Below are 26357 nucleotides of genomic sequence, written 5' to 3'. Positions count from 1 at the left end.
CCGAAAAAAAAAAAAAAAAAAAAAAAAAAAAGTTTTTGCAAAGCTTGAAATGTACAACTAGGTCAGAAAGTTCAGATCTGATGAGAGCAGAAATTAATTTTTATCATGTGAAGGCAGAAAAGTTTCCTTTTGTCATTTTGCCCATTAAGTAGATGAGGGGATACCATTAAAAGTGAAAATGCAGACTAGCTATGACAAAATCTGAATTGAAAGGAACCCTGACAAGAATCTAAATCTTAAAGCTAGAAGAGACCTCAGGGATCATACCAGCATATTCCCCTCCCAAAACAGAGAATGGGACCAACCATACTCATAGCATTTATTGACTGGACCGCTGATGTGCCACTTACTTATATAATAGATCATTTTCCACTCTGATAATGAAAACCTAGAGTAAACCATGCTCCCTTTCCCTGAGTGTCAGGATGCTCAGAATCAATTCTTATGGTCAACACCAGCAACCGTATTGATTCTTGGTATTAACTCTTAGAAGGAGCTTATTTGTTTCTTCCATTTTCCTCTGTTCTGATTTCTTATTTTTATTTTATTCATCTTATGGCCTATATCATTGCTTAAGCACCTCTAATTCTTTCTGTTAAGAATTTATAAGTAAAATTCAATTAACAATAACATGGTATCTCTTATTTTAATCCTTGACATACTGTTTTTTTTTTTTCACATCTATCAACTTTGTGCTGTTCACCTTCCCTGTGAGAGTTCCTTAAATGAAATAACTGTCTCATGTACTCTGTTGTATTTCCTTCAGCATCTACTGTTGGACCCAGAGTAGGTGTCTATTTTTTTCTATTACTTCAGAATGAATGAAAAAAATTAATGAGAATGATTTTAAATAAGTACCCATCCTAATATTAAAGCAAAAAAGGAAAACACATGAATTCACTTCCTCCTCAACAGTAGTCGCGTCTGCTGCCAAAAAATTTGTTTGTCCATTCATCAAAACTTATGGTCGTGGGTCTTCCCTGGTGGCGCAGTGGTTGAGAGTCCGCCTGCCGATGCAGGGGACACGGGTTTGTGCCCCGGTCCGGGAAGAACCCACATGCCGCAGAGCGGCTGGGCCCGTGAGCCATGGCCGCTGGGCCTGCGCATCCGGAGCCTGTGCTCCGCAACGGGAAAGGCCACAACAGTGAGAGGCCCGTGTACCGCAAAAAAAAAAAAACAAAATCACAAAAACTTATGGTCGCTACTTGTACACACTGCGTTTGGGAAATATCAGCGAGCAAAATAAAGATTCTTGCCCTCGAGGATCTTATATTCTAGTATAAGTATATTCTAGTATAAGTATAGACAAACTATAATCAATACACATATTAATTAACCAAATTATAAAGCAAGGTGGGAGGTGATAAGTGCTATGAGAAAGAGAAGATGTAGAACAGTGTAGAAGGGAGGGATTATGAGTGCCAGAGAGGTGGGGACCATTTTCAGTATTGAAAAAGTGCTCAAGATAAGTCATAAAAAATGTTTGAGAAAATACAAGAAGGAAGTGAGCCACCTAATACGTGGGGGAAGAGCATCTAAACAGAGCTACAACTTGAGAAGAGGACTGGTGTGTTAAAGAAACAGGGCAGGGAGAAAGGCAGGGGATATACCAGGCAGATTACCTAAGATTTGGTGGCTTATTTCAAGGACTGTGATTTTTTCTGTAAGTGGAATGGAAAAACACTGAGGATTTTAAACAGAGGGGTGACATGATCTGACTCATGTTTTATAAGTATAACTCTGATTGCTGAGGAGAGACTGTCAAATGAAGCAAGATTATCTTTTGCAAATTTTCGAGGAGAGAAATGATGGTAGCTTGGACCAGTGTGGTCATAGGGTCATAGGGTGGCAGGCAATCTCCAAATTCCGAATATATTTTGGAGGTGGAGCCTGTAGATATTCTTGATGATTGCATTTGGAACAGTATAGAAAGAGATGAATCAAAAATAACTCTGAGGCTTTTGGCCTGAGCAACTGGAAGGAATATTTGCCACCAGCTAAGATAGAAAGGCTGCAGATAGAGCAGAAATTCAAGTTTGGACATGTTGAGTTTCAGAGTTTTATTATTTGCCATGATTATGAATCTGAAATTTAGGAAAGAGGTCTAGGCTGGAACTATAAATTAGGAGATCATTTGCACTGATATTCTATTTAAACCTTGAAATTGACTGAAATCACCAATGAAATTAGTGTAGTTAGAGATGAGGACAAAGGACTGCATTCTGGGGCCCTCCAAGACTGAGTCAGAAAGAAGAGACGAAACCAGCCAAGGAGACTGAGAAGAATAAGACATAAGGTAGGAGAAAAACCAGCAGTGTGTGCTCTACTGGAGCCACATGAAGAAAATGCGTTAAGGAGGAGTGAATGAGTTATTGTGACAAGTGCTGGAAAGTTCTTTTTAAAAGTGAGACATGAATCCATCAAATTGCAGTTACAGACCAGTTCCAATTATTTATAAATAACGAGAAAAATGAATAAGCATTCCGTTCAATTGAATTTAGCCCCTCAAACACATATCAAATGCATACATATCAAAAAGAAATATAGGAAACATGGTGAAATGAAAATAGAACAGTTTTATTTTCTTTCTCACACTAGAATATTTTATCCTCTACTGTCTCTCACACTTTTACTCCTGTTAATATCTGTGTATGGTATGCCTTCCTTTAAGGAAGGTTTGAGAAGGCCATCAGGGACTCCTCCAGCTCAAGTCCCTCCTCAGAGAAACCCATGGCTCCCGGGAGCAGACCTGCTTTCATATACTTGCCAGGCTCAATCACTGGCTGGGAGCAGCCCGCAGGAGGTATGGCATCAGCACAAACACAGTGATGGAATTCAGAGAGCAGGTGGGGAACCTCGGTCAATTACACTGTAGTTCGCCTTCCATGAGGTGCATTCTCATAACCACCAGAGGTACCCTGGGACATCAATAAGGTCTTCTGTCTTTAAAATTTCCAATGATTTACCTAGTAATCGGTTTACAGCAAGAGCCAAATGTGTTCCACTGTCAGATGGCAATAGGGTAAATTTTTTTTTTAAACTTTTTACTTTATATTGGAGTATAGCCAATTAACAATGTTGTGATAGTTTCAGGTGCACAGCAAAGTGACTCAGCCATACATATACACGTATCCATTCTCTCCCAAACTCCCCTCCCATCCATGCTGCCACATAACATTGAGCAGAGTTCCCTGTGCCATACAGTAGGCCCTTGTTGGTTATCCATTTTAAATATAGCAGTGTGTACATGTCGATCCCAATCTCACTGACTATCCCTTCCCCCCATTTTCCCCCCAGTAACCATAAGTTCGTTCTCTAAGTCTGTGAGTCTGTTTCTGTTTTGTAAATAAGTTCATTTGTATCATTTCTTTTTAGATTCCGCATATAAGGGATATCACGATATTCCTCTTTCTCTGTCTGACTTACTTCACTCAGTATGAGAATCTCTAGGTCCCTCCATGTTGCTGTGAATGGCGTTGTTTTCATTCTTTTTAATGGCTGAGTAATATTCCATTGTGTGTGTGTGTGTGTGTGTTTGTGTGTGTGTGTGTGTGAGTGTGTGTATCACATCTTCTTTATGTATTCTTCTATCGAGGGGCATTTAGGTTGCTTCCATGTCTTGGCTATTGTAAACAGTGCTGCAGTGAACATTGGTGTGCATGTATCCTTTCGGACCATGTTTTTCTCCAGATATATGTCCAAGAGTGGGATTGCATGGTCACATAGTAGCTCTATTTTTAGTTTTTTAAGAAACCTCCATAGTGGCTGTACCAATTTACATTCCCACCATCAGTGTAGGAGGGTTCCCTTCTCTCCACACCCTCTCCAGCATTTATTGTTTGTGGATTTTTTGATGATAGTCATTCTAACTGGTGTGAAGTGATACCTCATTGTAGTTTTGATTTGCATTTCTCTAATAATTAGTGGTGTTGACCATCTTTTCGTGTGCCTTTTGGCCATCTGTATGTCTTCTTTGGAGAATTGTCTGTTTAGGTCTGCCCACTTTTTGATTGGGTTGTTTGTTTTGAGGATATTAAGCCTCATGAGCTGTTTGTAAATTTTGGAGACTAATCCATCGGGTAAATTTGGGTACACATTATTACAACAGACTTGGTTCTTCAAGTCTCTTTATTACAACAGACTTTATTCTGAGGTCTCTGCCTCAAACAGCCTGCTCCAATTTCTGGCCTGAAGTTTGCAAACTAAATTTTAAGTCATAACATACCATATCTGCAATTCAATAATCAGTACAATCACCAAAAGTCAAGGTCTAAGAGCAAACTGATGTCATCTAAGAATACCATATACTCCAGTTTCTCCAGTTCCTGACTAGAGCAAGGAAGCTTCTGAAAACATGTAAGTGTCTGAAGTGTCATATAGCTTTACACTTAGAATACCGGAGAAAATTAGATAAATTGACTTTGGGTGAAAGACACAACTCTGTAGGTGCCTAATCACAATATAACAATAGGATATTATTATAAAATAATATATTAATATAATATAAATTAACATAATTTTATAGTAATTATATATATTATAAACATATCAGTATCAACACTTCTAAGCAATTTAAATTTATTTTTACTTATTTAATTTTCACAACACTATGATGTAGAAAAATTATAATCACCATTTGTAGATGTGGAAACTCAGACACAAAGAGTTTAAGTGCCTTGCCTAAGATCCCACAGCAAATAAGTGCTGGAGTCAGATTTGAGCCCGCGTACTCAAGTCTTCAGAATCATGCTCTCAACCATCCACTGTACCTCTCCTGTACCTCCTCTGCCGATGCCGCTTTAGTAGAACGTGGCGTAATAGAGTCTCAGTGAAATCCACAGAAATCATAAGCTCTGAACATACCATGGCTCCATCTTAATTGCAGGAAGAATTACATTAAACTCACAATTTATGAATTCAGCCAAGACCTGTAGTTTCATCAATATGATCACGCTAATGGACAGGGTTTCTCAAACTGTAAGTTAATTCCCATTAGTGGGTCATGACTAGTATTTTTTAAAATGAAGTAAAAGAGACTAGAAAACACCAGAAATCATTCAATGGAATAGAGGTGAAGTGTGTGTATGTGTGTGCGTGTGTGCTGGTTTCAGAAATGATTTATTAACTAAAGTTTGCGGTTAAAAGAAAAAAAATAAGTCTCTGTTCAAGGAGCCAACAAATCCTCTTTTAAGAAGGGTTAATTCTATTGCCTCCCTGTGGATCATTAGCAATAATGGCACTGGACAGTCAACACGTTTTAACCTTTTAAGGAGGAAAGCTTGGAGTTTCATCTGAACCAGATAGATTATACTCAGAACTGTAGCCGCCACTTAGCCTGTCTATGAGAAGGTAATAAGGTAGAATGTGGAGTCTTGAAAATTAACCCTTGGGAAATCCCAGGGGAATTAATGCCATTGGTTATTTAATCAGCCATCTCATTCTCTACCAACACAACCAAAAGACCATTCATCCTCACTAGAACACTTGACACTGGAAAAAGCAACTAAGCACCGAGGTTTGAGCTAGTTCCCACTCTTGTACTTAAGATTCCTTTTTCTGCCTGCTCAGTGCACGAGCCTGACATTTTTCTTTGTTCTTACGGGCATATATCTAGCTTCCTCCCACAGATCTCTTGCCTGGCAAGAACAGACTCTTAACATTATTCTCCCCGCCACAAATGTCAAAAATGCATAAGCATGCAGTGCGTGCTGGGCTGTGGGTGACAAAGAGAGAAAGATACAAGGCAGTCATAGGCAATATCAATTTCTTTCATGCAATTATGCATGGCCTTCACACTCCTAAGGGGGCCATAATTGTAAGAGGTGCCTCTTAGTTCATCCAAGCAGTCAGCTACGTCTTACTGCATACCCACTGTGGTCAGAGCTTCGTGTGGTGGATGGTGGGAATTACAGCCCTCACACTCCAGGAGCTTGCAATTCAGTGTAGAGACAAGGCAAACAGGTGTGATTAAAAGATATTACTTCATATTTCAAGAAAAAGAGAATTATTTTTCAAAAAATGTTCAAAATACAAATTACATTTTATTACAGATTCACAAGAATAAACGTTGTACATTTATAAAACATATAATTATCTGTGTTTCCTTGAAATTTATTGAGATTTATGAGTTTTGAATAATAAATTTGTATTTATTATTTTTTTGTTTTAGTCCTTCTGACTAAAGATGGCAAATGTTGACTTATGCAAACAAATAATAATAATCAATTTAAAATTAACATTTGCCATGGTAAAAGAGCATGGATAGTGGTGGAAATGCATCCAAGCAGCAGTTACTCTAGAAAAGGCATACAAGTGTAAATCACTGCTGAGATAAAAATGAAGGGATCTTCTATGATTTTTTTCCCCAGTTCTTGCAACCAAAGTCTCAATTGCAATCTTTCTCTTTGACCACTAAGAAACATTATAAAATCTGAAGTCCTGTGTATTTATGTCCATTTGAAGTATTTATAGTGAAAAGAGTCACTATCACTCAAAGTTGTAATATCTAAAATGTGATTAATGCTTTTGCATTGATTTGCATTCTTATGGGATGCAGAACTTCATGCAGTAGGTGATACAGTCTGTTGCCTAAGATGAGAAACTTGCTCAAGTTGTTTTGGCCAGTCCTTGAAGGTATAATACTAACACCCAAGTTTTCTCATTCCAAATTTAATCATCTCTACAGGAGGAGATAGAATGAACTCATGATTTAATGTATAATTGTATGTATCCCATTATAAAACAATAAGCAGTTTTTTACAGATCATCAGAAATGCAAATTGTTTGAATCTTCAAAGAAATCCAGTAAGAAGAGCAAATACTACCATCTGATGCTACATTTATCATTTTCCTACAGTTAACACTCTACGACCAGATGCGTCACCTTCCAGAATCCCTACATTATCCTCAATATCAGTAACAATTCTGGATAACATCTCCCAGTCTCAAGGTACGACTTCTGTGTGTATGAGTGGAAACTTGCTTCGCCTGACCCCTCCTCACCAAGAAAACCTCACCCATTTAAAAAACAGCTTATTGAGGTATAATTTATACACAACAAAACTGCACATCCTCAAACAAGGGAGGGGACACGAGGAAACTTTTGGAGGTGATGACTCTGTCTAGTACCTTGATTGTGGGGATGGTTTCATGGGTATATGCATGTGTCCAAACTCATCAGATTGTATACATTAACTACCTACCAATCTTGAGTCATGAAACAGAACTCTTTCAGAATGAGATAAAATGTTTTCACTCCAAGACTCATACCTATAAATCACAGAGGCTTACCTAAACGGGGAGTGGGGAGGTGGGGGGAGGATTGTGAGAATTGGTGCACATTAACCAAAGGTGACTTTTTTTCTTTCTTAAAATAATAGGCACTGAGAATGCAAAAAATGCAAGCTCTTCTTCAACCAGCCCCTCTTATTCCAGTGAGTAATACGTGCATCTTCATTCAAGGCAGTAGAACTGCAGAAAGTTCGAATGTTACCAATAAGGGAAGGGACTCAACTATAGACAGCCTTTTCTCAACTTTACTGAACCTGCAATCCCATTATAATCCTATATAATTGCCACCTGCTTTGAAAGTTTCCTCCCATTGAGTCTGGCTTTAATAAATACACTTTGGGGATTTTTTTTTTCTTACCTTAGTGCTAAGCAGCTACCACCAGGGGTCAAGGTGAATTGATGGGACTAATCTCTGATAAGCCAAAGTGCATGGGCAGAGAGCTCCATAAAAATGAATTTTCACCTTTATAAAACTTTATCTTAATGTTAAAAATGGCCTTTTAAGAAAAGTTCCATTTTAGCAAAAACATATATATGTCAGCCACTGTTTATGCTAGGACTGAATGGAGAATATTCATTAATTTCCCTGAAAATTAAGAATAAGATGAATATATGTGAAGCTGTGATAATAAAAGATTATCTTAGGTTTAGGTAAAGTCATTCCATTCAATAAGTCAGTATTGCATTTATTGAGCCGCTGATTCATGCCATCTTCATTTTGGGAGGCACTAATGATCTCATGTAAGGTCTAATATGAACCCAGCAGAACTTACTTGAAACAAATATTTAACCATAACAGTGAAGTGTAACCCACCCTACAAATGAATCTCCTAGCTATTCTCAATCCCCCGGTAAATATAAGGAGTACATATGCCAGCAGATGAGAACACCTAACTAAACAGTAACTATAACATCTATATCTCTACTTATATCCCTATGACAGCTTTTTCCTTTCTTCACTCTTGTTTTAACCTGGGAAATGACTGTCAGAAAAGAAGGCAGATGCTAAAACAAACAAACAGCAAAACCCTTCTTTTAATGAGAACAGCAAAAACTCACCCTAGTTTACTGTAGCAACACCACTCCCCCAAGCAGACATTCGCAAATACACACAATGCTCATCTTTCTTGGACCATATTGTTCCACCATGATATCCATCTATATCCACTTATGTTATTGTATGCCTTTTTAGTCCTAAGATATTTTTACAGAAAGATATTAGTGATTTTTTTTTAAGAAGCCAGCTTTATGACTAGAGCATTTCCACTAGAACCAGTAGAGGATATATATTTCTTTTTCTTCCAGTTTTATTGAGATATAATTGACATACAGCACTGCATAAGTTTTAGGTGTACAGCATAATGATTTGGCTTACATACATCATGAAATTAATCACAATAAGTTAGTGAACATCCATCACCTCATATGGATACAAAATTAAAGAAACAGAAAAATTTTTTTTCTTGTGATGAGAACTCTGGGGACTTGCTCTCTTAACAACTTTCATATGTAACATACAACAGAGTTAATTCTATTTATCATGTTATACATTAAAACCCTAGTGCTTATTTATCTTATAATTGGAAGTTTGAGCCTTCTGAATGCCTTCATCCAAGCTATGTATTAGTAACTTCACTATAAAGTAGTAAAGAATATAAAGTGTGAATATGGTTCTGACCATAGGGGACAGCTTCTGCCTGGCCAGTCTCCCACCTCCTCATTCCTTCAGTCACCAGGAAAGTGGGAACTGTCTTCCTTAGGTTTGGAGTTTTATTTCAGAAAGGCTACAAGACTGACATCAAGTGGATACATCAGAAATGACAACTAGGGCAAAACCCAGGAATCAGATAATTATCTTCTTTGCTTAAAAATAAAATCTTCTTTTAAATAAAATGATGTTTAAAGAAGAAAGGAAGCATACATGCTTTTCCTCAGTTCATGAATGATTTGTTGTGAAATTCAATAGCCACTCTAACTGACAATGTCTCCAATACTTTTTAGGTATTATTTTGCCTGTGGTTATTGCTTTGATAGCGATAACACTTTCAGTCTTTGCTTTGGTGGGTTTGTATCGAATGTGCTGGAAGAAAGACCCAGGTAGGTAACAGTGTTTTGTTTCATTTTGTCTTCCTGAAAGGATAATAAACATGCTCAGTCTAAACTTGAATTTAAACTCTTAAGAGGAGAGAGGAATTATACACAGAAACGAACTGCTGTATTGCTTGATCACAGAGGTAGAGGGAAAGGGGCAGAGAGATCCATTGAATGCCGGTGAAGGTAAGGAGTAGAAATTAGCTACTAATGGCAGATAATATCGAATACGGACACATTTTTTTTTTAAATGAAAAAGCCCTGGTTTTGTGGGTGGTCAGGGGACTACGGTAGTAAAGAAGGCATAAAGTGACACGCGTTAGCTATAGCGAAGATCCGTTCCATTTCCGTATAACAGAGAATAAAGGGAAGTATGGCTAAGAATTTCACTTTGGGACGCGTAATTTCAAGAAGCGTGTTTTGTGACTTACTTCCCTCCTGGGAGGCACAGCTTCCTTCCTGTGAAGGTGTCTTCCACACCTGTGTGTTCTGCTAATTGAATCAGTTCCTCAGGATTGGACACTACTGCAATTTTTAGAGGGATTCTAGTCCAACAATTCTTTATTATCCTCCTTAATCTCTCCATTAGCGTTGGAAAGTCTTTCTTCTTTCATTTAAAATGACACTGCCTTCTTTTACATCCTCAATCTTTTTCTTCTTTTTGCTGCTTCATCTTCTTCCCCCTGCCTCTTGAATATTTATGATTCCCATAATGGCATTACATTTTAAAGTCTTTTTTTAAATAAACTTTTAAACCTTAGCATAGATTTAGATTTACAGAAAAGTTGTGAAGATAGATAGAGAGTTCCCACCTACCCTTATCATTAATATCTTACGTTAGTATGGTATATTTGTCACGATTAATTGACCAAAACTGATACATTATTAACTAAAGTCCCGATTTTATTGAGATTTCTTTCGGTCTTTATTCAGTCTTTTTTCTGTTCCAGGAACTTGAGCTCCCTTTTTATTTCATGCTTCCTCTGAATCCCCCTCCAGTTCCTGGGAACTCGCCTGTGTTATCTTAAACTTCAATCTGTCTTTCCATTTCAGACACCTTCCTGGATGTATAACGTAGTGCCATGGATTCTGCTTCATCCATGTTATTCCTTCTCTTAGAATGTTCAGCCCACTGCTTAACTTTCATAACACACCTTAACTTTTTTTTTTTTTTTTATAGTTGTATATATATTTTTTTAACATCTTTATTGCACACCTTAACTTTTATAACACACCTAATCTCCAACTTATCCATTAGGATCTAGCTTAAAAACAAACTTAATCCATATTTTTAAGACACCCCATCTCTTTAAGCAGAGTGGAGTGTTCTATTACTTCTAATTCCACAGAATTTAATGATAGTATTCATCACACTATAATATAGTTACTTCTCTATAAGCCTGCTTCCCCTGAAAGTCAAACATCTTATTCTGTCTAGGCTGCTGTAACAAAAATGCCATGGATTGGGTGGCTTAAACAACAAACATTTATTTCTCACAGTTCCCGAGGCTGAGAAGTTCAACCAACACACCATCAGATTTGACGTCTGATGAGCGCACTCTTCCTGGTTTTCAGATCTGCCTGTGTCTTCCTGTGGCAGAGAGGACAAGAGAATTCTCTGGGGTCTCTTTTATAAGGGCACTAAGCCATTCCTAAGGACTCTGCCCTCATGACCTAATCACTTTCCAAAGGCCCAGCATCCTAATACCATCACATTGGGCATTAAGATTTAACATATGAATTTTGAGGGGACACAAACATTCAGTCTGTAACTTCAGGCAACCCCTCCAAGTCACAAACTATGTATGACTCACATGGCATTGTGCATAATAAATAGCAGAGAGAGCCTTATGATACGCTTGTTGAGTTAAATTTTGTAATTTTCAGTAAAATAGAACCTTTCCTTTCCTCACTTTAATTCTAAACAGTTCACTAACAGAACTCTACCTAAGTCTCATATACTGTTAAAAAGTAAAAATGAATCATTTTTATGAGCCACGCTCTTCTTTGTTTACCCCATGGACAATGTGCCCCCAGGACAGTAATGAATGCTGTTCCTGAGGCCAATCCCTGACTGTGCAGGGCGCGGACAGTTTGGCGCCTGAGCAGGACAGTGCAAGGGAAAGTAATGATATGAAAACAGCAGTGTTCATTTTAGCTCTTGCTGTAAAATAAGAAGAAAACAAATCAATGTCTTTCCCTCTGGGAGTTAGTGAATAAACTTCTTAATAAAGTCTGGAATATGTTTCCTCACTCAGTTTCCAGAGGGGAAATAGCATTTTTATAAATCAGTTTAATTTCTCTAAGTTTCTAAACCACCAATCCTATCTTTTATGGGAACTCAACCAATCTAGTTGAAGCCAGTGGGTGTTGAGTATACAGGATAGGGAAAAAAATTGTGGGCTAAATCCATCAGTAAAAATACCCTGTACTGAAAAACTGCTTTGCATAGGAAGATTTGCAAATAAGTTATTTGAAAAGTTGACTCTTTCTATTAAAGGGGACTTTATAGGTGAACTGGATCATTGAGAAAAAATGTATGAAATTCCTACCACTATGAAGTTATTCTGAAGTTATTTTGGGCAATTAAATTGCCCAAGTTAAATTGGGCAATTGTACAGTTAGCCAAATCTTTTGTCAACTTTGTTTTCCAAACAGAATTCACAGCATTGTTATCATTAAATTAGCACCATTAAATGCCCGGAGTTAATCACTCTTCAAGTATGTGGGTGAGCCTTCATTAAGTTCAGAAAATTCGTAAACCCACTCTGCTCTCTGGAAGCCAATATGAATCAGAGATTTCTGTATGAAATTAAGCTTATCTGGATAATGTTGACAGTAGTGTGAGCTTTAACCCAAATAACAATGGCATATATGCAGAAAGTAGTCTGCTGGTATGCATCTATCTGCTAATGAACCCATATTACAGTATTCTAAGAAAAAATATTAAAACAGGCAAACAAGAAAATATCTGCTCATTGGGAGACGGGGCTATGAGCAGTACAGGTGATATCATACATAACAGTGATAATGGGTATTTTAAAATGTTGTTAAAACCCTACTGATGGTAGGGAAGATGAAGTTAGATCTAGTTGGTGAACAGCATGCCGTGCCATGAATTAAACTCTAGGGATTAAGATTCATGTTGGAGTAACTTAGCCAAGGTGACAGAAATAGCAGTAGCCAACATTTTCATGGAAATCAACGTCTTTATAAAACAACGATGGTCAAAGTCAAGAGAATGATATTCAAAAGGCATATCCTGATATGAGCTACCTTAGAGATGAAAAGAAATCCAAGAGATGGGAGCCGAGCCATGAAATAAAATCACAGCAAAATCCGGAACAAAGCAGGGACCTTAAGTGATTACATTAAATATTTTGCCTAATAGGCCACAGATTAATGCAAGGTTTGACCAGCACGATCTGCTCCTGAGAGGCCATGCTCTTGTGCAGAATGAATCACTGCGTTCTCACGAGCCCGACTTGCTTTCTACCGACCCTCGTGGAACAGCCTGGCAAAGCGGACAAAAGATTAGTTACAGTTAGTAGGCTCAGTGACATTTTGTAGGGCACTTCTGAGAAGCTGAATCCGTGGGCTGCAGATGCAATTAGAAGCAATAACAGCATCGTGGCTCACCACAAATACAGAGATTTAGGTCCCCAGAGAGAGCAACATATAAAGAAAAGCCAAAAATTCAATTCTTTGTTTTAAGCAGGTAATTCAATACTCTGAGAAGAATTTGTTTCCAGAGATACTGAAACCTTTTTTGGTGTCTGTGGGATGTACAATAATGGATAATAGTTCCACACAGTGATACGAAACTATAAGATTAAAATTAGTCCAGAGCTAAGTTCAGTGGAGTTGGCCTAGTTGAGACTATACCATGAATGTATGAGCTGTGACTGAGGAATGAGTAGTCACCACCTCTGAGGAAGTGGGTCAGTGGGGCGGGGAATGGGGCGAGAGACTGAAAAGTTAAAAATTGGCTTTAGAGACATCTTTGAGCAGAAAGTGGCAGGGGTCTCAGGTTTTTTGCAGCCAAGCTCCTCACAGCTCTAATAACAATTCCCTCCTCTCCTAGGCACGCCTGAAAATGGAAATGACCAGTAAGTAATGCTGCATCATTGTTTTCTTCTAGAAGCTCTGACCCTGTCATTTATTTAGGGGAAAGAATTGATCCTTTACTCATACTTCTTCGGGTTTTTCAAGCATTTTGCGGAAGGCATAGTATATGGGGTTTGGCTACCTATTTGTCAGAGAGCTCTCAAGTATGAGAAATTCAACTGAGAAATTCCAACAACTGGCTCTTAAGCTTGGGTACAGTGGTAAAATCAGAAGTCAAAAGTTGCCCAAAAAATCATAGAAAAACATAGCTAGAGTTTTAAAATAGTTTTCCCATTGAAATTTTCAATACGCTTCTCACAATTAGGGAAAAATCATGCCTGCACCTTGAGACAGCTCTGAGTGGCTTTACTTTAACAACAGATGGTTATTTTGCTTTGACTTTACTAAAACAAACAAAGCAGTTGTTAGCAATCCAACCAACTGTTACAATCAAGGTGCCACAAAGAGACAAACTATTTTAATGTCAAAACCAGATTCTGTGGTTAAGTTTTTTGTGTTGACCCGACTTTGTAGCCTGCCTTTTTGTTGGTGTTTTTGTATATTCATTGGGCTGTGAACTTTAAGAAAAATGTCCCAGGCTTCCCTGGCGGCGCAGCGGTTGAGAGTCTGCCTGCCGATGTAGGAGACACGCGTTCGTGCCCCGGTCCGGGAAGATCCCACATGCCGCGGAGCGGCTGGGCCCGTGAGCCATGGCCGCTGAGCCTGCGCGTCCGGAGCCTGTGCTCCGCAACGGGAGAGGCCACAACAGTGAGAGGCCCGCGTACCGCAAAAAAAAAAAAAAAAAAAAAAAAAGAATAATGTCCCTACATCACCTACCTTTCTTAATTAAAAGTAGAGGTTCTTGAGATGTCCAAGGAGAGGAATTGGGGTTTGAAACTATTTTGAGTCTGAGAAGGGATAGGTGGGAACTCTTGTTGAAATAGACAGTTCAGACACTATACTGCAGTATCCACGACCTCATGAAAAGGAATCACCCAGAACCCAGATCAGTCCAAAAGGTTTGGAAACATTTCTATGTCTTCCCCTCACAATTCAGAAGTGGAGGCATGTGCAACATGGACCTCATGACAGGTGGGTAGTTTTTTGTTTTTGTTTTTTCCTGCTGTGCCGCTCGGCATGAGGGATGTTAGTTCTCCCACCAGGGATCGAACCTGTGCCCCCTGCATTGGGAGCGCGGAGTCTTAACCACCGGACCGCCAGGGAAGTCCCTACGTGACCCATCTTGATGTTTAATTTAGCTGATGATCATCACCATAACAGAATAACAGAGATTTATTGGCTTGATTCCAGAAATGAAAGTGCTATAAAAGTATATGTGTCTGTACATGAAGAAACACAAGTTTTGCCATAGAAACACTTAAAAATATATATGCACGTGTATCTTCTTCTTTCTGTTTGTATCATGTCTACTTTCCTTCACAGATATGTAATGCTAATTACTGTGGCGCTAACTTAATGTTTTCTGTTCCCAAATAGACCTCAGTCCGATAAAGAGAGTGTGAAGCTTCTCACTGTTAAGACAATTTCTCATGAGTCTGGTAAGCTCCCAGATTGTCGATTAGATGAAAAATGGTTATTTCAAAATCTAACTTGGATTTTGTTCATGTGAACATAATCAAAAAGCATAACTTCTCTAGAAAAACTCAATCATTAACTCCCAAGAAATACAAAATTCTCCTATGAAGGAAAGATAAGCCCTAGAAATATCATTTTTGGTAAGATTATTAGACTATCTGGCTTTTGGAGGTTGCATGCAGATGTGTTCTAAAGAATGGGTGGTGACTAGAGGCATTTTCTATTCTGCAGTAGTGGCAGAAAAAACATTAAGTATGCCGCAGGGTTTTTTTTTTTTTAAGTATTGCTGTTGTTTTGTTTCAGTTTGGGTAATGGCTGTGTACAGTCAACTGGAACTAGGATTCATCAGTTAAAATGTATATCATATTTTATATCACTTCAAATACTTTAATTGAGCTTCTCAGTAAGGACAAAACACAATTTCCTATTGATAAAATTTACATTTCTTTTTTCTAGTTTCTTAGGTTTCGATTTTGTTTGGTTTGCAATCTAAAAAGATTTTCAAAATATAGATATGATTTGTATGAATTATATTTGTATCGAAAGCAATGAAAAATGAGATGCTAGGTAGTTTTTAAAAATTAAAAAAACAGATTACATTTTTGTTTTGAGTAAACAAAATATTTAAAACATCAATATGACAAAAAAATAAAAAGTAAAAAAATAAAAATTAATTATGAGTTTTATGAAACAATCTACGTGGCTCTAATTTAAATACCAAGTTACATCAAGACATTTACTATATTCAGTCCCCCCAATTTTACCTATACAAAATACTCCCATAGTACATATGTTATGTGAAGTGAGAGCTATCAGATGATAAACACTATAGACATGTTGCAAAAAACAATTTTGTAAAACAAAAGCCTATAAATATAGTCCCAATTGAAGAGCAAGATATCAAAGGCTGAATGAGGTCCCCATTTCAGGCAGGAGATTCTAACTAGAACAAACTACAACAGATAAACAAAAGAGGTTGAAAAGCAAGGGCACCCAAAATCTGCAGAGACATGGCCAAATCCCTCATGGGAGCCATTTTCTCTTAAGAGAGACTTTCATTCTTGTATCTCTTACACATTTCTTTATTCCCACACTGTTCTCTTGAAGGTAACCATATGAATGAATGAAAGAGTAAAATTCCTCCACAGGATAGTTGGAAACCACTCACCAGTTTCTCCTGGCTGTTTACCAGCCTTGACTAAGTAGCTGAGCCTACTCTACTTGGTCAGGGAAAACCTCCAGGCAAGCAGACTAAATGTGAACTAGTCTTGAGTAAGGTTATGAAGGACCCGGAGTGTGACTACACCATTTATCGAGAAAAGTTCTCAGAATCTGCCTGTGACTTGCAAGCAGCATGACAACCTGTAATTTCATGCACGCTCCTTTATCCCCTCGGCATTTAAACCGAACACTCGGCAGCTTCTGGGGGTCTCCAAGCTGTGGACCAGAAGCCTCTGTATAGGAGCCCTTGGCTCTCCTGGTGAGGAGGGGGCTGAGATCAGGACCACCTGCTCTGCTACCTGTTTCTACCAGGGAAATGACAATTGACACCAGAATCGCGGCTTTCAGGAGGGGAAATCCACAGAGAAACCTTGTGTTTCTTGGTTGCAAATTTGCTTTCTGATTCTTCTTCAAGGCCCAAGGATAATTCTGTGTAAGCTACTATCTCCCACCCTCATACTAACTGCAATAGTAAGTGGGTAGACCACAGTGGGATAGTTAAGAAGACCCTTAACTACCCAAACTTCCTTTTCTTCATAAGTAGCTTTTCAGGTCATAGGTCTAAGGAGGAAATATTACTATGGAAATAATAAGATCTAGTCTCTGGTACTTTTATTTCTGCCAACCTCAAGTTAGGAAGCACACTTCTTTTAATAAAATAATCTCTCAAAAGTCAACCTAGATGATTATAGAAAATATTTGGTAATAGGGGAAAACTAAAATGGGTGACTCAGAGTTGATTTCAATCGCCTAGAACTGATAATCTAAAACAATGCCCTCCAAATTCTCTTTGTACTACCACAGTTTTTATTAAAGTCTGTCCACCATTAACAGGATTTGATGGTTCCTGAAACACCTGCAAACAAATCTCTTTCTACCTTCTTTCAAAACTTATTCAAATATGCTTTCATTATAAAATTATGATCACCACACTCAATAGAAATTACATTATTATCATTATTTTCACTTAAATATCTCTTCCCTAATAGTGACATCATTCTAAAATATGACTAGAATAGTCTGAAATGATTAGGTTTTATATAAGTTCACAGGTTTAGCCTAATTTTCCACTATCTCCTATATAAAAATTTTTAAATAGTTAAAAAATACAGAAAAAGAATTTGATAGAACGAATATGTGACTACTCACCACTCAGAACTGATGATTGTTATATTTCATATTATGTGCTACATGGCCTAAGGGACATAGTATTAATTAATGCACCAATGTGGGTAACAACATGAAATTTGAGATTCCATGGTCTTAAGAATTCATTGGATTGGTCAGTATGTCAATTTATAAACTCTGGTCTTATATCTCAAAATCAATTTTGCCATTTTAGAGGTCAATATATCATGTTTCCAAGGAAACAGAGCTCTGCAGCAACTCACCTACAGGGGGAATGCCAGTGGACGCTAAATTTTCTGGGTTTCTACAAGCCTCGATGTGTAATGGTTATTGTTCTGAGTGTTTTCTCCGGATAAGACAGTTCCTTGCCTCAAGTCCTCTTCCTCTAATTGGCCATGGTGTTCATCCATCCACACTTCCTGCTTCTTCTAAATATGTTCTTTCTCAAGCAGGGTTTTTCCGTTGAAAATGTGGCCCATAATGTTTAAAATTTGATTATTTCAATCGGGAGCTTTCTTTAATGTAAAAGAGAAAGCCTACTAGGGTATACACAAGAACGTGCTTTCAGAAAAAATGAGCACCAAACATAGCAGATCACGGAGTCCTTTATGAGAACATACAAGATGCCACTCAGGTTTAGTAAGGAGTCTTGCCAAGGTAAACATCCTCATGATTTACTACAAAATATACATGTGACATGATGCATTTTAAAGATGATTCCCACTTACACCACTCCTCAGAAAGTTAATGTACATTATCTCATTTCTAACATGTAAGGCTATACAAATATGAAGAAAATTGCCTAAAGTAAGGAATACATGATTCCACAAAAGAAAGAAAATACCGTATCACTGAATTTAATTTCAAAGCCTCACTTGGTTTTGAACTATTTGGAGGAAGAAAAAGCAGATCTGAATCCATTTATAATTTTCCTTTGCTTAGAAAACTCTGATAAGTTTTAATTACTTAAGATTAAGTTCCAACACTTTAGCACATCTACAAGGCCTTTCATGATGTGCCAGATTTCACTTGCTCAAATTTTGAACCACTTAATAACATGTATTTCCCAGATGTCACTCATCTCCTATCCTCTGTGTTCCTCACTGAACTCAAGCTCTTTTGAAGGAGGAGACAGCACCTTGGTCTCCTTTGTCACTCCCACCTCCCCTCCTACGCATTGTGGTAATTACATATTATTCATCTATTATTAGTATACTAATACTAATTAGTATGTTATGGTAATTACTCATTAAATGTACAGTTACTTTTCTGTTTATTTACGTTTTACAAACGTTCATTAACAACTGGAAATGAACAACTGTAAAGATGAGGGAAAGATTCATAGATGTATAAAACCATACAGAGACTCAGCATCTGTCTTCACAGCCTTTCAATAGCTGTTGCGTCAGTCTCTGCATTCACACCAAGGCTTCCTTGACTGTCCCAGCTGTACGTGGTCTTTCTCTCCTCTAACTGTTGATTGGCAAGTCAGCATGCGCTACTGCCTTGAATATCTCTTTGTGGCTTAAACTGCCATTTTAATATTTGACCACGTTATGCATAATGGAGAATAGGGGGAAATGGAGGATAGAAAATAATTAAAAATTACTTATGAGAGAAAACCTTGATATGATCAGTATTGGCATTTGGTGTATTTCTTTCCAGTTGTTTTTTTCTAGGTGTATATGTACTTTGTTTGCTTTTACCGTATATATCATTATTGTAACTGTTATTTGAATCATACGGTTATTGAATCTTTCCACACTTTCTACTCCCAGTTAGACAGACTTTGGGAGATATTAAGAATTGAAGTTTTTCATACGATTTGTACTGGCAGACAGTAGGGGTTCAATAAATGTTTCTTTTGTTTACTTCTTATTCCTGTACTTTATAGCCATGGATTCCAGGACATGCTGTGCTTTTTTTAAATAAACAATAGTGAGCAAAGGGTTGTAGTGGGGCAGGAGCTGTGAGGGCTGTTGCTCTGAGCCTGACATTTTTTGAAGCAGAAGACTTCTTCTTAGGTCTCTGGTACTATTTACTATCGCCATGACAGTGCAGGTAACGGGTGACATCAGTGGAGTCCCCAGAAGACTGGTTTCCTAGCTGGCAGATAAAAGCTGGAGCAAAACAATGACATTTGTTCTCAAAGCTGGACACTTGGACCCATACTGCTTTTATATAATGTGACTGCTGTTGTTACTTGAATCTACATGAAAGACACAGGTAATGTGAAATGCTTTGAACACAAATCCAAGAGCAAGTAAAAATGCTTGGGGGCTTCCCTGGTGGCGCAGTGGTTAAGAATCCGCCTGCCAATGCAGGGGACACGGGTTCGAGCCCTGGGCCGGGAAGATCCCACATGCCGCGGAGCGACTAAGCCCATGTGCCACAACTACTGAGCCCGCGTGCCTAGAGCCCGTGCTCTGCAACAAGAGAAGCCACCGCAATGAGAAGCCTGAGCACCTCAATGAAGAGTAGCCCCTGCTCGCTGCAACTAGAGAAAGCCCCCGTGCAGCAACGACGACCCAATGCAGCCAAAATTAAATTAAATTAATTTTTTTAAAAAAAGGCTTGGGGCCTCTCAGCTCCCCATCATCCTAAGTTAATATTTATTTTTATATTGATGATGGAATAACATTGTTATTTTGAGCAATGTTCCCTGTGCTGCTTTGTACGTCACCAAAGTATTCACGTTGGCCTATAAATTCATTTTCCCAAAACTCTCACTGAATTATTTAAACAAAGGACCCTAGAATGTTTTCCTGATAAAATGGCATTTTGAATATATGATGTAGTTTTGCTCAGGCAGAGCCAGCTTATGGAACAAGCAAAATTCAATAACTTATTCCCTAGGGTGCCTCTCTTGCTATCACCTCCCAACTCACACCCCCTATCTGCAGGCAGTGAGTTAGCATTTCTCCTCTAGGGTAAAAATAAACAATGGCCAAATAAAGCTCATAAATCTTGGTGAACAATTTCCAGGCAATACCAAGAGGTAAGTTGTGGCTCTAATGACATTCTTGAAGGGAAATTGGACTTTCCTTGAAAAACAAAAAACAAGCCAAGAAACTTTTATTTTCATCGTTATTCACTCTCTGAGCTTATAGATCAAAGCGTATCTTCTGTTTTTAGGTGAGCACTCTGCACAAGGAAAAACCAAGAACTGACAGCTTGATGAATCCTCTCCACACCTGGGCAATAAATATGTAAGTTCCCTAATTTCACTCACTGAGATACTCATTAATATCTGTTTTGTTAGCCTGCTGCAGCTCAGATTATTTTTAAAGACTTTTATAACCTGAAAAGTTAATAGCTTGTGTCAGTTAAACCATCATTTTCTATTTGTCTAAAAACAAACTCTAAGAACACTTGCCAGAGAAATAAATGTCTTGGGGGCTGTAGAAGGTTCTTCCAGTTGCCCTGCCTACCTCAGGAATGATACAGTTCATTCTTTCTGCCTGTTGGTAATGTTTCCTCATAGATGCAGTTTGCCTCTGCCTGGGTCAGCATATACATACTAAACAGTGGCAGTTAGACAGGGTTCTATTGCTAAGGAGGATTTGCAGGACCCCAAATGACAGTTAAAAAAAAAAAAAGTATATGACATAGCAGCTGCATTAAGGTAAGAATGTGCATCACAGCCAAAGGCTGGCTCAGGGAGAGGGGTCCAGAGATGCCAGGTGGGAGGTCCAATTATCCTCTCTCAGTAAGAACTGTACCCAGATGTACTTTCTCTCTGGAGCCAGGAACCATGGATGTGTGCACGAAGTACCTCAAACAAGGTGATCCAAAATGCACTCTCAGCTGGGGTTTCTTATACAGTAAGTCCCCTACATATGAACCTTCAAGTTGCGAACTTTCAAAGATGCGAACATGCATTCCATCTGCGTCAGGCATGAGTGAAATTGCACTCTGTCTCCTATTGCTAATGACCCTTCAGCTCTACCATCTCCCACCTCCTCTCCCTCCTCCAGTCAGTAACTCTTCTTGCCTGTTCACTCGATGCCAGCCCCTGTATGCCAGCTGTTGTACTGTGCTACTGTACTTTTCAAAGTACCATACTGTAAGAGTAAAAATGTTTTCTTCATTTTTTGTTTTTTTTAATGTATTATTTGTGTGAAAAGTATTATAAACCTATTACAGTACAGTACTATACAGCTGACTGTGTTAGTTGGGTACCTAGGCTAACTTTGCTGGACTTACGAACAAATTGGACTTACGAACACACTCTTGGAATGGAACTCGTTTGTATACAGGGAACTTACAGTACCCAGATGGTCATGTAGGTACATTCTTGCTGTATAACTAGATGAGCGACAGAGCCCTCCAGGTGTCTCAATGAGACCAGATGCAAGGTGATCAATCTCATTACATTAATTGTTAATCAATGAATAATTGAAACCTCTCAAAACTATGATTACAAGCAACTGCTATTCTGTGTGATCCATTCTTTGACCAGGAGTCAGTGCAATGCAGGTACATGTCTTATTTCAGTAAAACAACTCAGCCCAGTTTCAGGCCTGCTGGAATTAAGCTTTCCAGCTTAGCATGGGACTGTCTTTTGCTTTTCTAGAATTGGGTAAGAAAAGTTTCTTTTGACTTATTTTTCACAAGCAGCATTGATTAAGTGCCCTCACAATTAGGGTTTGATAATTTTTAGAACCTGCAGAGAAATTTACCCTTTAGCAACTAATAGTAAAAAAGCAAAAGAACAGATAAATAGGTGTATGCCCAGAATTGGCCTAAACGCAATGGTAGTCACTCTGGGTAGCGTCCGGGGGGAATATCATTGTTATGCCCACTACCTATGTCTACTTCCCAGCACAAAGACAGTGCTGTTATGGATACTCAGCCAGTGTTTACTGAATAAATGATGCCAGCCATGCTTCTCTGGCCAGGAGCAGGAGACGTAAACAAAGGAGTGTCATCCAGACACGCATCAGTGTCAGAATTTCATCCTTCTTTAGCCAGCAAGGGGTGGGTTAGGATGAGAGGAATCTGGGCCTTTGCCTATCCTTTTGCAATGCACTCTTTCAGATGCAAGATTCAAGAACCTGAGAAGTGTGAGAAATTTGTGGAGACGTGGTCCAGCCCTCTCTAGTATATGGCAAGCTTCCTTCCGTACAAGCTATGGTTTCTTTGCAATCCTGTGGCTAGTAAAAGGATGCTTTCCAGATTGTTAAAACGCTCAAATCTTAGTGACTAATTGTCCAGTTTGGAGGCAGAAGAAGTCTTCTGTTCAGCTGGAAAGAGAAAGAAAGAAAAGTCTCTATGCAGGAGACAGTCTCTATACAGAAGAAAAGGAAGAGTACTGACCCAAACAAGCTCAGCAAAATGAATTATTATCCAACTCCCATTCCTTTCAATTTTTGTACTTGAAAAAATATTCCTAGCCTCTAATCTCATGTCTTTTGACTTGCAGAGGTAAATAGCTTCTGTTGCCTTTCTGAGTAATTGTGGAATTACATAACAATGTTCTGAAGAGTAAAGATGAAAGTAATAGGAAGAAACATATTTGAAATTGGTCAGTTCTATTGTCTATTTGTCTTACTCTTTTTCAATATATTTCTATTAGCAACCATTGTACTTTAAATGTAGTAACCTCTGAGTAATTGCTTTCTCCTAGAAATCAGATATCACCTAGAAATAAGATATCAACTCAGAAATTCAGGATAAATAGGAATGCATTTATCAGCACTAGAAGTTGAGAAGTCTTTGGATTGGTATGCAACCGCAAACACTGATACGGAAACATTCACTCATGTAAAATTTTTCACCTCAGGATAAATTTCTAGCTGTATCTAATGCCTGCTGCTTTGTATAATGATCATCTATTTTGTGCTGAATGTTATATTTAATAGAATTCCAAAATACCTTTAATCTATGATCCTTGCCCTCTCTGCAAAGCTTTGTCTAGTGAGAACATGAAATGGCACATAAGAAATAAGAAAATAGAGAAAACAATTAAAAAGCTATATGGGCATGACTGATACAATTGATCAATTCAATCTAGTTCTAAAATCTCTTAAGACTTTTATGTCAACAAGGGGAAGGTTGATAGGAGTTTCAAAAAATATTATCTTTCACTGCAGATTTATTGCTATATTTAGGGACCATAATTTATTTAGAATAAGAAAATGATTATTTTAGTTTAAACTTTCCTTGTATAATTCATTTTCCTACCAGCTATTAGCCGACACCTCCCTCAAAATGGCTATTAGTGCAAAAATAACTTGTGGTAAGTTTTGAAGGCCGCTGGAATCAAAGATTAGAGATACATTAGCTGTATGTACTTCTATACATATTTGTGCTCACTTATAATGCAAATATGCTCTGTTACCTTCTTCTGAGATTAATCCTTTTATGACAAGAGATTAATTATTTTGTGACAAGGAATTGATTTGCTGTTACATAGGACTTCTGCTAAGGCCAGAATTTTTATGCCAAAATGTAGAGCAGGAAAGCACACCCTTTTCTTACTGATGCCAACAAACGGTCTGAACAAACTGGTTAATAATGAGTGTGAAGGGACATTAGCTAATAATATCTATATGGGGAAAATATATTAAAAAAACTAAATGTAAAAAAAGGTAGAAGAAAAATTTGTTAGGTTTTATTATGTGTCTGATTAAGAATTTTCAGACCATGAAACAATATAACACAATGGAAATAACAGGAATTCTACTACATCATGACTTAAAATTTCCAAAGCTAAAAATTATCATAAAGAAAACTATAAATTATAAATTGGGAATGTTTGTCATAAATATGAGACCAATTCATTAATATTTTAAATATACAAAGACAGTTATACAAATCAGAAATTTTTTAAATGAGCAAAGGCCAGGAACAGGCAATTCACAGAGGAGGAAATAAAAATGGTAATATAAAATTATAGAAGAGTTCCTGTACTGTTACTAATCAAAAATGGAATTAAGACCAAAAAAATTATAACCTTCAATGACTTGAGTTTTTCTTTTCCTAATTTTAAAAAATCATACTGGTGAAGCAAATAGTATCATATGCTGCATTTGACAGTATAAATTAGATTAACTGGATTAATCTTTCCAAAGAGCAGTTTGGTAATAGTCACTAAGAGACTTAAAATATTCACATTTGTCACCTAGTAACTTCACTTTTAGGAAATTTTCAAAAGGAAATTATTTGAAATGTGATTAAAGATTAATATACAAAGAATGGTAGCAAACATTTAGAAACAGCATGTCCAGTGGTATGGAAATTTCAGATAAATTAGGTATGATCCAATCAATGACATTATACAACTAGCAAAAGTGATTATCAAGACAATTTTTTAATTGCATGTCGACATGTCCAAGATATTTCTTAAATGAGGGGAAAAACAATTTTAGAACTGAAAAGGAAGTCTTTTGATTGTTCTGAGAGCAATCCTGTGCTGTGGAAGGGAAGAGACCTACTGCCACCTGGCCGCTCCCTCTCCAGTAGGTCTCCTGTCCGTTCTGTTCCAAGCCACCTGCCAGTTTAAGAAGCGAGGGGAGTTTCAGATCAACGGAGAACCAAGGGGCAGCAAGACCAATAACTTGTATGAAAGTCTCATCCCACAGATCCTCAACAAAGTGGAATGTTACCCATTTCTATTTTTCTTGCAGATACAATTCGCTGTACTTCTGTAATTTTCTAAATGATACCCTTGATGATCTAAAAGCATCTTTGTGAACTTCCAGAAAAGCTTAACATGTTTTCCAATTATTTTTCTTACATTTTAAAATGAATAATGAGGGCTAAAAAGAAAACATCACAAGTAAAACAAGATTTATTTTCTGATCCTAGTCTATGGTCTTCAACAAATTTCTTTATAATGCTTTGCAGTAGGTTCCACATCTATAAAACCAGGATAGAATGACCTTTTCTCCTAGAACCATTGTGCTTCTTTGCTTATAAAGTGTTGTCAATATGATTAAAGAATCTATCATGGGGGCTTCCCTTGGTGGCGCAGTGGTTGAGAGCCCGCCTGCCGATGCAGGGGACACGGGTTTGTGCCCCAGTCCGGGAAGATCCCACATGCCGCGGAGCGGCTGGGCCCGTGAGCCATGGCCGCTGAGCCTGCACGTCTGGAGCCTGTGCTCTGCAACGGGAGAGGCCACAACAGTGAGAGGCCCGCGTACCGCAAAAAAACAAAAAAAAGAAAGAAATGCCCTGCTTCACAGTCCTTTCCACAGACTAAGACTTGACCTGGATCCTGTGTCCACTCCCTGTTCTTCCAACTGTCCCGCAAGACACAGTAACCGGTGTCCGGCTCCCGCACTGCAAGGCAGCAATGCAACCATCCCTAGCAACGGTCCTGCCTCACCGACCATGCCATGAGGGAGCAAGATGCAGGTCTCCACCCCGGTCCACTGCCCACCCTCACCCCCACCATATCATCCTCCTCCCAGACTCCAGCAAACCACCAGCACTGCCATCAGCAGCACGACAGCACCTACCCTGCCATGCCGGGCATGTGCCCCTTTCCCGATTAAAGCACGGAAGCTTCCATCTCCTGCTCTTTTGGGGGGCCAATACAGAAAGTTCTTTCTGTACCGCAAACAAGAAAACCCAAAGTGATAAACCAAAGCCCTGACTCTCCTTTCTGTGAAGGAGAAGTGCAGAGTTGCCCGTTCACTCCTCTCCCTGATAAGTACATGGCAGCAAAGCATGAAAGTTGCCAATCCATTTCTTAATTACTCACATTGTTACCCCAAGCAACAGACCTCCAACGATGTCGCGTTAGTGATAGGGTGCGGTGAAATGCTTTGATCAGAAGAGGGATATGATGAGATTTGTGCTTGAGACACATCACTGAGTGTTCAGTGTGGAAGATTAATTCAACAGGAGTAAGACTGGAAGCAGAGAGGTCAGAGGGCTATTTCAGTATTCCCCGGGAAAAAGGACAAGGGGTTCAG

General features: G+C 38.3%; 1 protein-coding gene across 1 annotated transcript in view; it reads left to right on the top strand.

The window, feature by feature from the left end:
• EMCN (endomucin) overlaps positions 1-20603 on the top strand; it is an 86058-nt gene extending 65455 nt beyond the window's left edge. Inside the window, exons 6-11 of the mRNA XM_007463805.1 lie at positions 6857-6949; positions 7380-7433; positions 9292-9387; positions 13466-13490; positions 14986-15047; positions 20569-20603. Coding sequence (XP_007463867.1) covers positions 6857-6949; positions 7380-7433; positions 9292-9387; positions 13466-13490; positions 14986-15047; positions 20569-20603 — 365 coding nt within the window. The remainder of the gene's footprint in view (positions 1-6856; positions 6950-7379; positions 7434-9291; positions 9388-13465; positions 13491-14985; positions 15048-20568) is intronic.
• Positions 20604-26357: the final 5754 nt, after the last annotated feature.

Source organism: Lipotes vexillifer, unplaced genomic scaffold (genome assembly GCF_000442215.2).
Source record: "Lipotes vexillifer unplaced genomic scaffold, Lipotes_vexillifer_v1.1 scaffold49, whole genome shotgun sequence".
Lineage (NCBI taxonomy): Eukaryota > Metazoa > Chordata > Mammalia > Artiodactyla > Lipotidae > Lipotes > Lipotes vexillifer.
Note: the sequence above shows the minus strand (reverse complement) of the source record. Positions and strands in the feature narration are given on the sequence as shown.